A 15,794-nucleotide genomic window follows, 5' to 3' on the forward strand; every position below is an offset into this window, starting at 1 on the left:
TGATAAATGTAAGTACTCGGTTGCATAATAGTCTGTTATTCAGCATCTGTGCAATTATGATGCTCATAACAAAAATAGACTTCAGACCAATTACATAATGGCTTGAATGACTGATTTAATGCCTGAGATGATTTTGTTTTGTGGAGATGGTGATGCAATAGGGAAATTTAATCCAATATTTTCATCAGGATCGCTGCTACTCATTCCCTCTCTCTGGAATCTCTGAGGTTTTGTTTCTTAGCTGCAACTCCATTAAGACCAAAGTGAGAAAATCTCACAAGAGTCACTTTGGTAACTACACCTGTAATCTAACTAACTCTGTGACCGACTGCATTAATTCGTTTTTTAAACGCAGGACCATCATTAAAGCGTTTGTGCAGTACAAAAGTAAAATTGGTTTGGCATCCGCAACGTCTGGGATAAATAAAATGTGATTAAAGCAACTCTGAGCCAAACTGTCCCAAATAAACAGAAGAGTACCGAAATGATTTTGTAAAGAACTCGTACTAAAGAGACTTACTCTTTAATGTATTCAGCATCTGCAATCATACGTACATGATGGAATGGTTTCATGACATGCTTTATGGAAAAAAAACATAAGTCTAGATAACACATTAAAAACAATGACCAGAAAATGACATGCCTTATACACATAAAAAACATCAAAGAATTAGATTATGATACAAAACTAATAGAAAAACAAAGATAACTGCTTGATTGACAATAAAGCAAAGATATACAGGAGCTGAGTACTGAGCAGAGCAGGAATCTGAGCAGAGTCAAAAACAATAAGGTACAACAAACAGAAAAAAACAATGAGAACCAATGGAACACAAGAGGACAGAAAACTACTGCACAGACAGAGAAAAAGAAGTGGTAATATTTACATGGTATCAGACAGAAAACAAGGTGTCTATTTTCTGAAATGAATATGAAGTGACCAGTTAAAGGAATGGCTCACTCAAAAATTAAAACACTTTACTTGAGATATCAATGTTTATGGAATGAATGAAAACACATGCACACTTACACACACAATGTAATTTAAACATCCAAAAAGAAAAAAAAAAAAAAATACAGGTGTGAAAACACCAAAGGAAAATGTGAGGAGCATGCAACCCAACAGACAGATTGACGAACATCATCATAGAGATGATGAAGAGTGTGTTTTTATGAAAATTTGAATTGAATTGGCCACGCCCACAGGATGTGGAACTGCAATAACGAGAACAGGAATACTTTATCCATCACAACAACAAAATAGGAAAGAAGGAATTCTGCATCCTGTTTGCAACCTCAAATCTGAACAGATGCGTTCTCAATTCAATCCTGAACTGCACTCAACTCTGATAGAGACAGGTGTGATTTTGAGAATGATGCTGAGCTTGATGGCCTCGCTTTTCATGTTATGCAACAGAAAACACACAGCCTACCTAGTTAACCAACCATTAAAAAAATGACAAACAAAATATCCATTTAATCTCGCAGCTATGATACAAATGAAATTGTAACCTCATTTATCTCGATTAAATCTTGTTTACCCAGACTGAGATGGATTAGCTCACGTTGAAAGGGTTCATTACTGTTTTAGATGCGTTTTGACATTGATTAAAAATGTATTTGTCGCCATAGCATCAAATGCGCATGTGTTCCATGTTCTTCCCCAGAGAAACTGAGGGTTCATGGAAAAAAGAGAGACGAAGAAGGGGATATGCCTAAGGATACAGAGGCCACACACACACTTTATATTCCCAGTATAGATCCTCCACTCTTGTGTGGCTCATTTCTGAAAGTGGGTCATGCGTTGAATGCAATTCACAGCCCAGGCTTGAGCGGTAAAGCCAATTAATAATAAATCAGTAGTAATGATCAGTGTTTAAATCATTCAAGTGGAAGCAGTAAGGTCATTTAAAACTGTAGCATAAGCAATCAGAGAAGTTTATAATGGCTAATCTTTGGATTTTCAGGAGAATGGATTGCTAGCGGAGAAATGCTGTAATTACACACATTAGCAATGTATTTGCATACACTGCAAGCTAATTGACTAACCAAACCACAAAGCAGCAATGACAACATTCGTAGACTCATATAAATTCATAAGCCAGATAAAGAAGTGCCTGCTTCTTCGGAGCCTTTTAGGAGAGAACATTCAGTTCTTTTGCATTTGTATCATATTTATGTAAATGTTTTTTTCTCCCTCCTTCATTCACAAAACTCCACTGGGGGGGTTTCAAAGCCTGACCCACTTATGCAGGAGATGGTTGTAAAGACGCTGAGATGCGTCTCTGCTTTGGGCAGATCTGCCTGTCCCAAATTCTCATTCTGCAACAGCAACCAGCTGAGAGCAAAGCCATTTGACAGAATCAAACCGCAGAGAGATCATCCAACTTCAAGAGCTCAGGCTGCGGTGCAAGATAAGTGAAAAGTATGAAGAGAATCTGAGAGTCTTTCCTAGCGGGTGGAGGGCGAACACAAAGTGCTCAGAGTCGCTGTCTCTCTGCCGGCACGTCGACTCAATCACTTTTTGAATCATGAAAAGTCAGACTCTTCCACAAGAGGAAGTTTTGCCAATTCTAATGCAATCTGGAACAATTTCAAATATAAAAAGTTGAACATGTCTGTACTTTCTCTTAAAGGTGCAGCCAATAATGTGCTTATTTATGTCGGTGAGGATGCAATGTCATGCAATGTTTTCAGCTATAATGCTACTGAGGTTAACAATTGCTATAGTTAACAATTCATTTATTTTGTGAGTGAAATTATTTGATAATAGGAGGGTCACCAAGATAAAATAAGTAGCATTCTGCTGGTCATGTGATCTCAACATGGTGGCACCAATATGGCAAACAATGTAAAATAACATTTATTATTCTACTAGCTTTTATTATGGTTCCAAATTTGACTGGAATCTTCTTGTATGAGTGTATATGTCATTCAGGAGTGCACTTTTAAGAGAAAGGCTCTACCTAAAGGAAAGAAATAAGAACATGCTGCACATTTAATGTAAATAACTCGTTTCTCTATAAGCCTACACCATCAGAACCTTATTTAAGGTCAGAGTAAAGCTCCAGTTTGATAGTGGCTAGCAGTTTCCGATTAATCTATAATGGGTCGATATTAGCACGTGAATTCACTGGCTGTACAAAAGAACTTTAACTGCCTGCAGCTGGATCTGAAGTGACCCAAAAGCTCAACATACTGTAGTGAACATTTGGATGCTGTAGTGCATCTTAGTCATGGAGAGCGAAGAAGGAGGAATAGAGAGACACTCAGAAAGAATGGAAGACAGAGAGACTCTTAAGAGAGAGACAGAGTAATCACTAGGGTTTAAGGCTCATGTTATAACCTGAGAGAAACTGGACTGGGAAGGAGAAGTTTCTACTGCATTAAACCTCTTTGCATTAGTCTATCAACTGCAGGATTATAGACGCTTTGATCTGGTCACGTGCACAAACTCTTCCCACTCACACACAAACTGGCCTCTGAAACCCAATGGTAATGTGTTTCTTGGTGAAAAAAATGAATAAATAAAAATGAACTGGTGAGTTGCATGTTCCTTCAACAGCATGTATTATGCAATTTCTCTTTCTCAACCATACAGTCCCAATCAGGGTCCAAAATTCGCACTTGCCAAGCACCAATTGTGAGTAAAAATTGGTTTTGGTCTGTAAATAAAACATAATTTGCCAACTGACAGGTAAACAACCGCAGTATTTTACATGATATGAAACAAATTGTCATATTCTCACTGATGTAAGTGATGCGAGCGATTCAGTCAATTAAAAACTTTCACAAATCACTCATTATTTTTTTTATAGGTGCCACAGAAAGTATATCATCTCGAATATGATGCTGCAAGTGACACAACTTGCGCTACTTGTCAAACTGCTAGTTGATATTGTTAAATACAAATCATGAAAAATACAACTTCATGGCAGGTAAGAAATATCGAATCGCTCGCATCACTTACATCAGTGAGAATATGACTATAGTTCATACAATTTGTTTGAAATCATGTAATATACTCCGGTGTTAATGGTATTAAGGGTCAATTTTCTCAAATACTCGCCATTGGCAGACAATGGCCAAAGTTAATTTTGGATCCTGGACTTAATGATTGCTGCTCTACTACAAGCAGAAGTCATTCTCCATGGATGATTCATGGACTTTCACACTCAAAAGTCCACTAGAGACAGAAATAGCACATAAAATCTCCAAAAGTGGTGGCCCAAATAAAGGATTGACTGTGGATCTTAGCGCCACTTTGAAGAAGTGGGGAAGTTAAGCTGTGCTGTCAATGAGGGCCTTGTCCATTTCCTGAGAACATAGAAGGAGCGCATTATATAGTGCCCGAGATGGTGGCGGAGGGCAAAAGGATGTTCTATCTAAGTGGAGAAGGTTCTGCGGCTGGTTGCATAAACTGCTTAGACTACAAGTTAGTCATTAATTTTTTATTCAAGACTTTTTTAAGTCAGTTACATAAAAAGGTAAATTGGTTTCATTTGAATTTGAAAAGTAAGACTGATTAGCCGTAATAAACTGCTAGTTGGTTATACTAGTTCTTAAGACACAGTTTTAAGTTAGCGGCTATGTTTATGCAACTGGCCCCTGAACACTCAAATCACGCCATATACTGGATAAACATTTTGTAAAGGACACGATTTAACACAGCAGAATTGGGTTTAGATGATAGATGATATCAAATCCACCAGATGGACAGCAGAAGATCTGAGGATCATGTTAATATGAGCTAATGTAAAAACATGGTGTGTGTGTGTATTAGGGTGATTGAAGATGGAATATTGTCTTACCCTGCGTTTCTTCAAGCTCCCCGGGCTGGTGGGAGAGGGACTGGGCGACTTTGCAGAATGGGGTGTGGACAGCTGACTGGCTGGGGTCCCATTCACTACAAGGGGGAAGAGGAAAATGCTTGAGTTCACACAAAAAAAGAAAAAAAAGAAAAGTGCACAAAGTTTGTGAATGAAACTCAATGTGAATGAGGCTGCCAGTGCTCTTATATTCAAAAAGTGAGATCTTAAAAAACCTGTCTGTGAATAAGAAGAGAAGAAATCACCCACACAGCTGCTCCTGGTTCCCACATTCGCATCCCTAAACAAATCCTCTTTGGATAGAGTGCCACACACCCAGTGGCACAAATCCCTACACACTCACATCTTCCAAGGCCCATCAGTCATGGTATGACTGCACTACAGGCCACTGAGAAGATCCAAACTCTCAGTCAACACCAAGCTGCTTCATATCACAGACCACTGCCTCTATTTGCTGATACAGAAAAGGAAGCATCCCTTGTCAGTTTAACACTCTTGTTATATGTCACCAGGACATTACATTTATTCAGACCATCAAAATTGAAATAGGTAGCAAATAAAAAAGTTTTAAAAATAAAAATATTATTTTGAACTGCAACATATTCTTTCTTATTCACATTTAAATTTGAATAAAAGCAGCAGCTAAGAGCATATGAATGAATGGAAAAGGTCAATGCTTATAGTGAAGGTATAACATCAATAAACCAATGTGTTTTCATGCAATGAATTTTTAAATACATAAAAATGATAAAATATTAATCATGAACTAGGCCAAACTAATTATATCAGGTGCTACTGTCAAACATGTGTCATTTCATATTTATAAACATATAAAACATACATATATATGCTTCCAATGTTGCTTGCTGTTAAAATGGCAAGAGGTTTGACATAAACATTCTAAATTCTCATTAATTTACAGCCCAGTGATAAATTGTAGATTTCCAAACTATTTTATTTATAGCAGACAAATAGCTATGGGAATATCAAATTATCATATCAAGTTTGAGAGACAGCGTAAAAAACAAACTCAGTTAAAACGTTTAAATAAAATGTGTATCAACAACACTATAGTACTCGGCCGCCCCTATAGACTAATTAAATAACATACTGATTCACATGTAAATACGTTTCAAATAAAAATCCTTCTGGCTCTGGCATCAACCCCAGTTGAATAAACATCACTTTCAATCTCCGTCGTGAAAAGTAAAAGCCAGTTTCCGCAAAAGAGCACTGAATCCGCCTCTCCTACCTTCGTATTGCAGCATCTTGAGACACAGTGCTATTCCAGGTGGCAGAAAGCAGCAGCACTCGCTGAGCGCGGATTCCAATGAATGGAGCAGCGGAGAGCAGAGCGGAGTACAGCGCGTGAGCCGCTGCGAGCTCATTGGCTCTCGGCCTGCTTGCGTAGCTGTGACGCGCGCCTGAGCCAGTGCAGTACGGTAAGTGGGAGGCGCGCGGGCTGAGGTAATGGTGGAAACGCGCCGAATCTTCTCACCGACAGACCTTTAATGGCACTCGAACCACGGCCAGATACAAACATAAACACTACCGTATTTTAACATGAAATAGTAATTTCTTAGGTCTCGCTCATGTGTAGCGAAAACAATGTCAAATGACCAAGTCACTTCAATGAACCTACTCAAAATGTGGCGTTATTTAGTTGGTTAGTAGCCTAATGATCTAAGGTAACTGTTAGGCTATTTATTTATTCATTAACTCAGTTATGTATTGTTTGTTTTCAGGCATTTATATGATTATTTAGTTATTGATTCATTTATTTCGTTTTTGAATAACACCAGGTAGCAAGTGAATATTAAGATGTTTTAAAAAGCCTATAAAAGTGCTTCTTTATAAAAGCACTTTTGTCAACATGACCCTGTGTGATCTATGTGGTGTTTACAGGATCAATTATAGCTTTTTAGATGTCAATACTTTCAGCATTCAGTCTATTATTATTGAAGTGATTAGTTCTAAATGGCTTCCTGCCAAAAACACTGAAGGGTTTTTGAGTGCACCAAGTTCTCTTTGAAATGCATGCAGAGTGAGTGTGATTACAGATTTTGCTGTACTTGAGGTTACAATTGTGAAAATTTTCCTTATAAATATAGTGAAATATGTCCAAAAAAACTTGTGAAGACATTTGAATAGGTCTGTCACTATTTAAAAAGCTCAGAAACATTCAAATCATATTTTTGCTTTGAATATCAAGAGGTTTGTATGAAGGCCAAATTTTCACCTCAATATAAAAACCACTTAATCTGTCTTCACTAATATGTAAAACGCGTGTGTGTGTGTGTGTGTGTGTGTGTCAGACTGGGTGGAAGAAGTACACTCATTAGCACAATCTGTGGTGCTTCATTAATTTGATGCAAATTAATGATGCATCACTGTTTTATTTTAGGGTTAGTTCTTCAACACGTTCTCAAAGTTCCCTGTCAGAAATGGATTAAGAAATATTCAAAACTGGACTGGATTGGGGACCAAGTATCAGTTTAAGAATAACTGATTCTGAATGTTCCTCATTTTATCACACCATGAATAATAATGAATGTTTTCGTTGTGAGCGGAAGGTTTGACAGCTCAAATGTACATCCATTTTCATGACTGAAAGTAATCAAATATCCCGTTCATAACCCAACCCTAGGTCGAAACTATTCCCCCCTTCCAGCACTCCCCCATAAATACACAAACATAAACGATTGAGCTATAGAGGATGTTATAGCATTGCAGGAGACTGCTGGGAGAATGCCCATAGTTTATGTACTGTATGGGATATGAGTCCAGCATGGTTTATAATACAAATATAAATTTAGACACTGAATAGAGAGAAATGACTCTTGAGTTTGCTCTTGTGTAACATGCTCAGCTGTGGGAGGATGGATCCAGTGATGTGACCTCTCTCCTCTCTCTCTCACTCTCTCACTCTGCTGTTTACTTCTCTCTTTTTCACACCAGGTGCAGTTTGATCCGCTGTTTGCATCTGACCCTTTGTCCATAATTCAAAGCGAGGATATGATCCAAAAGGGACCGTAAAAGAGGTACAGCGTCCTCCCCTGACATACCCCTGTCCTGATCTAACACTCCCACTACAGCTCAACAGAAATAAATTCTGTATGAATGACTTACGAACAGTCACAGAAGTTTTTCTGTTTTACTAAACTGTTTTAGGGCTTTTAATTGATTACAACTTTTTTATTAAATTCATCACACAAATATGAGCAGAGAAAAGCCTGAAGGGCAGTTCAAAAGACATTACATTATTGGCGCAGATGAGTAAATCATTGAATAGACATTACAAAAAAAAAGTGGCTTTAGAAATCAATATAGCAAATATGAGATGTTCAAAAAATGAGAAATTATAGTGGAAATATAAAAAAATAAAGTAAGTATATACATGGCATAAGAACAAACATATTATATGTTTACACACAAATTATGCAATACACTATATATATATAAACACAATACTGCATTATTAAAATATACAGAGCATCCAGATAGTGGTTCTGTCTGTCTTCTGCGGCGCTCTGCTCTGACTACATTCACGAAAGCGCATCTGTCTCACAGTGGATATCATTTTTAATGAAATTTCTATTTATGGTGCATCTATGTGATATGCACAACAGGCTTTCAGAGAGGAGCAAGACAGAATGGACCAGGATACAGTAATATCAGTTCCTATGCAATAAGGGCTACGAAAAATAAAATGGTTCCATCACCAACATGCAAACAAACATGACTTTTCTATCGTTTTTATTGCAGACAAACTGATGCAGCCAGATTGCTGATAATTCTTTTTATGTCACAGTCAATAATATACATCTGTATAGACTTTTTCTTTTTAAATAGCATTCCCATTGTAGACTCCAATAATTAACATGATTCTAGTGAAATTACAACTTGCATAAAAAAGATAACTACCTAACAGTACTTTTGAAATCAGTTTGAATTGGGTTTCTTATCTGTTTCCTCATCTGATGGACAATTTAAAAAAAAACATTATGATAATATTGGCCAATACCTCTGATATATTGTGCATCTCTGAATACATTCTGACCTAGCATTTAAAGTCAAAACAACATTCACAAATCATTGACCTCAAAGACATGAAACTTGACTTGGACCTCAAAGACTTGAGACTTGACTTGAACTTGGACCTCAAAGACTTGACTTGACTTGACTTGGATCACAAAGACTTGAGACTTGACTTGGACCCAAAGACTTGAGACTTGACTTGGACTTGGACCCAAAGACTTGAGACGTGACTTGAACCCAAAGACTTGAGACTTGACTTGGACTTGGACCCAAAGACTTGAGACGTGACTTGAACCCAAAGACTTGAGACTTGACTTGGACTTGGACCCAAAGACTTGAGACTTAAGACTTGACTTGGACCTGGACCTGGACCTCAAAGACTTGAGACTTGACTTAGACTTTGCTATTAGGGCTCAAACTGTAGAGCATGGTGCTAGCAACACCAAGGTCATGAGTTTGATTCCCATAGAATGCATGAACTGATCAAATATATGCAATATGGAATGCAATACATAAGTCACTTTGGATAATTTTTTTTAAAAATGCCAGATGCATAAATGTCAATTTTAACCAGTTGCCTATTTTCTTCAAGCATAAAACACCTGAGGAAAAAAGAAAAGAAAAAAAGACTTGGACCACAAAGACTTGAGACTTGACTTGGACTTGGACCCAAAGACATGAGACTTGACTTGGACCTCAAAGACATGAGACTTGACATGAACTTAGACCTCAAAGACATGAGACTTGACTTGGACCTCAAAGACTTGAGACTTGACTTGAACTTGGACCTCAAAGACATGAGACTTGACTTGGACCTCAAAGACTTGAGACTTGACTTAGACCTCAAAGACTTGAGACTTGACTTGGACACCAAAGGGGCTTTCGCACTGGGTAATTCTAGGAACTTAGTTCTAGGAACGAGCCATCAGGGTGGTTCCCCGAGAACTAATGGTTCCCCTAGGAACGTTTTCCTGGTTGTATTCGCACCGCCAGTAGGAACTCTGAAGTGACGTAAGCCGCGCTTGTTGTTGTGACTTTTATTTTGACGGTGCTGAGAACGCCAGAGCCTGAGCTCACAGTGCTCGCATTCTCCGTGTTCATTAGTTTACGATCTTTCTAACAGTCCTGTCTAATATGTATTAGATAGAACTGTTATACATAGAAAGTAGAGACAGTAATAAAAAGTTATTAGCGTATGCCGTGGGGTTGATGTCCAGTGTTGCTAGCTGAGCAGAAATACATAATCATGTTTCGCTTGGTCCCCTCAAAGTTGTGTTGGATTTTCTCCTCAGCGTAAAGGTAAAGAGGCCCATCAATCACTGTTTTTCATGTTTATAGAGTTAGTTTGTGGAGTAAATATATAGGCCAGGGGTGCCCAATCCTGCTCCTGGCGATCGACTGTCCTGCACAGTTCATCTCCAACCCTAATCAAACACACCTGAAGCAACCAATTAAGGTCTTCAGAGCACGTCAGGATCACTTGGAAATTAAAGGCAGGTGTGTTTGATTAGGGTTGGAGATGAACTGTGCAGGACAGTCGATCGCCAGGAGCAGGATTGGGCACCCCTGATATAGGCTATAATCGGTGTGTTTTAACAGCCTTTTTAAAAATGGCGGGTGCTGGTGTTTACACACCAATGTACTGGCTCAGGCGCGCGTCACAGCTACGCAAGCAGGCCGAGAGCCAATGAGCTTGCAGCGGCTCATGCGCTGTACTCCGCTCTGCTCTCCGCTGCTCCGTTCATTGGAATCCGCGCTCAGCGAGTGCTGCTGCTTTCTGCCACCTGGAATAGCACTGTGTCTCAAGATGCTGCAATACGAAGTGTTTCGTGTGCGTTCCGCCAATCAGTGTAAACTAACATCACTGGTAGTTCCTATCGTGCTGGTTTACACCCTACTCTGAAGTAGGAGCTAAATTAGTTCCTCAAACTAGAATCGTTCCTAGTTCCTGTGGTGGGAACACACCAAAATCTGGGTACTTCCCCCACTTGGCTTGACTTGACTTGGACCCAAAGACTTGAGACTTGACTTGGACTTGGACCCACAGACTTGAGACTTGACTTGGACCCAAAGACTTGAGACTTGAGTTGGACTTGGACCTGGACCTCAAAGACTTGAGACTTGACTTGGACTTGGACTTTGCTATTAGGGCTCAAACTGTATAGAGCATGGTGCTAGCAACACCAAGGTCATGAGTTTGATTCCCAGAGAATGCATGAACTGATAAAAGATATGCAATATGGAATGCAATGCGTAAGTCACTTTGGATAAATAAAAAAAAGCCAGATGCATAAATGTAAATTTTAACTAGTAGCCTATTTTCTTCAAGCATTGAACACCTGAGAAAAATAAATACAGAAAGTATCTTCATATTAGCATAGTACATTGGGTCCAATTTTTACAGACTATTTTTACAGAGTGTAGCTAACATCCGTTGAAATCATTCCCAAGTCATTTCCCAGGTGGAACAAGTGAATACACTTTCTTTCACTAACTTATTTCTTTGGAATAACGTGTAATAATAAACATGCGTTAACATTATAGTTATAGTTCAGTTTTCCTGCTGTAGGGCACATGCTAATGGGTTAATGAGCTGTTTGTGGGTTTGTTAGTAACAAGCTGAGCAACTGGCTAGAATTACACAGTAAGAATAATAACAAGGTCTCTGAATTAGAGTGACAGGAGCAGCTCTACATTTCCTGTGGACAGTCAGCCAGCGGTGTTTCGAGCTGATTAAAGATTACTCTCTGGTGCTCTAATTAAAGTTTACTCTCTGGATAAACTGCTCGGATAAAAATTCAGTCGACTACAAGGCCAAGCTCCTCCGTGCAAATTCAAAGGAAAGCTTAACAGAAATTCATGAGGAGAACGACCTAAGATTATAGATCAGAAATCCATTGGAAGGATGCCTTCAGTAAATAGGACAGGCACAGAAAGACATGCAGTCTGTAATGAACCATCTCCGCCATCCCACACAGTTGTTGATAAATATGACAGAGAGGCTGTTTATGTCTGTCTCGCTGTGTCTTCTTTGTTAAAGCACCTCTAAATGTGCTGTCATGCTCAACACTTGATCGTACCGCTCAAACTGTGAATAATGCGCAGAATGACATGGGCTTCAGTTTTTCGTTGTGTGAAAAAACAAAAGGCTTCTCGTAACTGTACACAAACAGTACATCAGTGCCATTTGTATAGAAATTCACCATGTTCATGTGTGTTTAAAGGTGTGCAGGCCACTCTCAAACAGAAATCAATGTGCTATACTTAGCCTGACAGGGTGTATTATATAAACAGCACTCATACAGTGAGCAGCTTCTCTCACAGACACTTAAAGTAAGGACAGCTAGACCTTTCTTGAAATCACTTATCTGATTCATCCCAAGAAATATCTCACATTTGACATACGCTGTCTGACAGATTAAAAGGCAGATGCCTGTTTATCAGCCAGTCTGTTTGATCCTTTCAGTGACGGGAATTTTTAGTCTATAAATTGACCATCGGTTTTTCTGGTAGCTGTGAATACAATGACATTGACTACAATCTAGAAGTAGCAATAACCAAACAGCAATGCAACTGCTACAAAATTGCAATTGCAATCATATCAGTCCACTGGTCTTGCTGAGAAAGTACAGGATGCCTCCAAGTATACACCTGCCCACACCAGTGTGGGACTCCTAGTAGGAGAGCGATAAATAAATACGGTGCAAGGCATAGGTTTCAATGCTTTAGCTGCAGGTGGAGACTAATTTAAATAACCAAATAATTTTAATAAAATTTTAATGGGGTTTTTAAACTTTACAGACCCAGAGACCACCAACCCAGACTTAATAATAATTTTCATTAAGAACCTTAAAATATCTAATGAATAATTATTAAAAAAATATATCATTATATAAAAATAACGGATCATTATGGAAGAGATTTCATGATTTATTCTCATGCCGTTTCAAACTTTTGTGACTTTTTTCTTCTTCTGTGGAACATAAAAGAAGAAATTCTGAAGAATGTTTAAACTATTTTTATTTATACAATGAACAAAATGTAATCAAATGTATAAAAATCACTGCATATCTTCACTGTGTAAATTAAATATACATGTATTATTTTTAAAGTCTCTCAAAAGTGATTTAGTCATGAACAGTGAGAGATTTTCTCTTTTTTGTTGTTTGATTAACATTAATGACACAGACGACAGCACGTCATTTTAAGATCGAATGCATGGATCCAATATACTGTTACATATGCGTTTTCTCTCTTAACTGTTTATTTTCACTGAGGACATAAATGACTGTGTTTACGAGGACGGACATTTTGACACCTAAGTACTGTATGTGTATTTAACCGTTCAAGCCCAATTGTGCTGAAAAAAGCACTCAGTTCAGTTCTTAAAGGTGCTCTAAGCGATGTCAGGCATTTTTTAGGCCGAAACATTTTTTGTCCAGCAAACATCTCCTCACTATCCGCTAGCTGCCTGTCCCCTAAACACACTGTAATAAACGCGGTCTCTGTAGAAAGCCCAGGCTCCACAAACGGCAACAAAAACAAACTGGCCCAGCCTGGACCACGAAACATAACAAACAGAGTTCCAGCCAATAACCGACAAGAATGATTTGGGGGTGGGGGTTGGGGGGTTAGTGCGTGTGCACATGAAGGGGGGTGTGGGGAGTGGAGGAGAGAGAAGCATGAAGAGGGAAGTTAGCTAGAGGAGAGATGTCCTAGCCAACGACAATGACTAACGTTAGAATTATATTCTCTTGAATTTTGATATGGCCGACACACGACCAAAGAGACTACGTTACGATGAACAAATAGCAAACAATAGGGAAAAAGAGAAGGAATGCGCAAAGTCCTGAATTTACATCGGAAAAGCCTTCGACTCGGAAGGGAGGGTGGGTGGGGGGACGGGATGAGGAGGAGGGAGGGTCGAGCTAGCCTCCGTTTTGTTTGACAATACTTCGAACGTCAACAAGAAGTGACGTCACCCAACATCGCTTAGAGTACCTTTAAGCGCTCTGAGCAGTACGCAGTTCCTGTACGCAGGCCTCTCAGACAGAGCGCGCATATAGTGAAATGAGTTCTCTTTAGGCGAAATAAGTTCTCTTTCGCTGCTTGTTGCATTTCAATGGGTTAAAATCACTTGTTTTTAAACCGCAATGCTTAACATATGCAAACGATAAGCTTTCGTGACCATACAGCACAGCAATGTCACGTAGTGTTGTCAAAAATATCAATATTTCGATATGTATCGATACTGAAATATCAGTCGTCTCATTCACTCCGGTTAGATAGTGTTGGCATGACCGGGTCTGAATTTCGACGTGGGATTGCGCATAATTCTACTCCTTCCCGCAGATTTTGCGCTCACATCCGAAGTGCACACACATAATAAAGCCGCCTCTGACATACAAGTGCCAAAATGAGCTCTTTTTTGCGGCTTATTAATTGTCAAATACATTAAAAATAATGTCACAATGCCGCTCTCGGTGAGTAATAACATAGACACAGTCGTAAACAGTTCAGGAAAAATGTGTAACAGGAACATTATTTTGGATCTGTACGTGCGTCAGCCGTCAGGTCTTCATTGAACCTTGAGGCAAAATCAAAACATTTGGGAGTATTTGGAATATGGAGCTCAAACTGAGACCCAAAATTAGCAAAAATAGATAAACAAAAGCCTATGGATAATCAGGTAAACCTATAAGTTGCTTCAGTCCAGTGAATGTTCATCTTGACATGATTACTAACAGTATAAAAGTTATTCTTGCTTTTATATTATGAAAAACTTCACAGCAAAAAGACACGACATGAATGTGGACATTTACTTGCTAAAAAAGTATAAACTATCAGAAGTCATGTAGAAGATAGTGTACAACAGGTTTTGATCATGGAGACAATTTAGAGCCCTTAAAAATTTTGACAATTTCCCCCCGCAAATATAATACAGTAGGCTTTATAGGGTTAAGAACATTAGACAATAGTTAGAAATGGCATTCGAATTTAAGAAAATTCCATTTTTTTATATTACAGCCTATGGTCTCCATTGACCTTCTGATTGAAAACTCAGGCAGCTAAAGAATCAACATACCCAGCATAATGTCTACAACTTTTTAATTTCTTAGAACTTTATTTCGAAACTATCATCAAACTTTGCAGACCGCAGTAAATTCATTCTTAAACCAGACCAGTAATGAAACCTTTGCAAACCTGGCACATTCTCCCTCACCCCAGGGTTTCTTAAAGGATTAACGGGCTGTATTGTGAAAATGTATGACTGGCACACCAATCACTCGAAGTGAAACCGATTCCATGCTTTTATGGATCATGTCTACAAGTGTCTGCTGAGAAACAGCCGCCTGACTAGAAGTGATGAGCCACACTCTCTGAGCCTGCTTCCACTAAGCCTGCCAAACAGGAAGGGACGCCCATATATGGGCACCTCTATTGTCTCTAAGGCACAGCTCCCTTAGCCGGCGTCTCCATGACAACCGGATAGAACTCTAAGCCAAACCTCTACTCATAGAGATTCAACTGGTACGATTTAAACCAATCATATAACGGCTACAGGACAAAAATATCAACCAGCAGCTTCTAGACGTCTCTGCCACACATCTTATAGAGGTGAAGACGCAAAGGCGGTCTTTGTTAGAAAACTAGGGCACAGATACACAGTAAAGCATCAATAGGAAGTGCATGTGTTTTTTTTGTTTTATCCATAAACAGCTGCATTTTGTTTTCTAAAAACACTCATTTATACCTTTATACCTAAAATCGAATAAATAAGCAAGTAGTTGATGCACAGTCTGGTTTGCAGTACAATTTAGACTTTGCATTCAATCCAAAGTACCCTTTAACACCTTTAATACTATTAGCTTTTCGGAATATGGAGTAGCATGCATGTATTGTAACATGGCATTTGAATATGGTAAT

General features: G+C 38.7%; 1 protein-coding gene across 4 annotated transcripts in view; it reads right to left on the reverse strand.

The window, feature by feature from the left end:
- Positions 1–15,794, reverse strand: part of dclk1a (doublecortin-like kinase 1a) — a 55,734-nt gene that overhangs the window by 12,464 nt on the left and 27,476 nt on the right. For 3 of the 4 annotated variants that reach the window (XM_084104357.1, XM_084104356.1, XM_084104359.1), the window contains one exon: positions 4,812–4,906. In XM_084104357.1, the coding sequence (XP_083960483.1) occupies positions 4,812–4,906 (95 nt within the window). Of the gene's footprint in view, positions 1–4,811; positions 4,907–6,081; positions 6,156–15,794 lie in introns of those variants that run through there. The other variant, XM_084104358.1, reaches the window with a different exon arrangement.

This window comes from Abramis brama, assembly GCF_963993115.1.
Source record: "Abramis brama genome assembly, chromosome: 25".
Taxonomy (NCBI): domain Eukaryota; kingdom Metazoa; phylum Chordata; class Actinopteri; order Cypriniformes; family Leuciscidae; genus Abramis; species Abramis brama.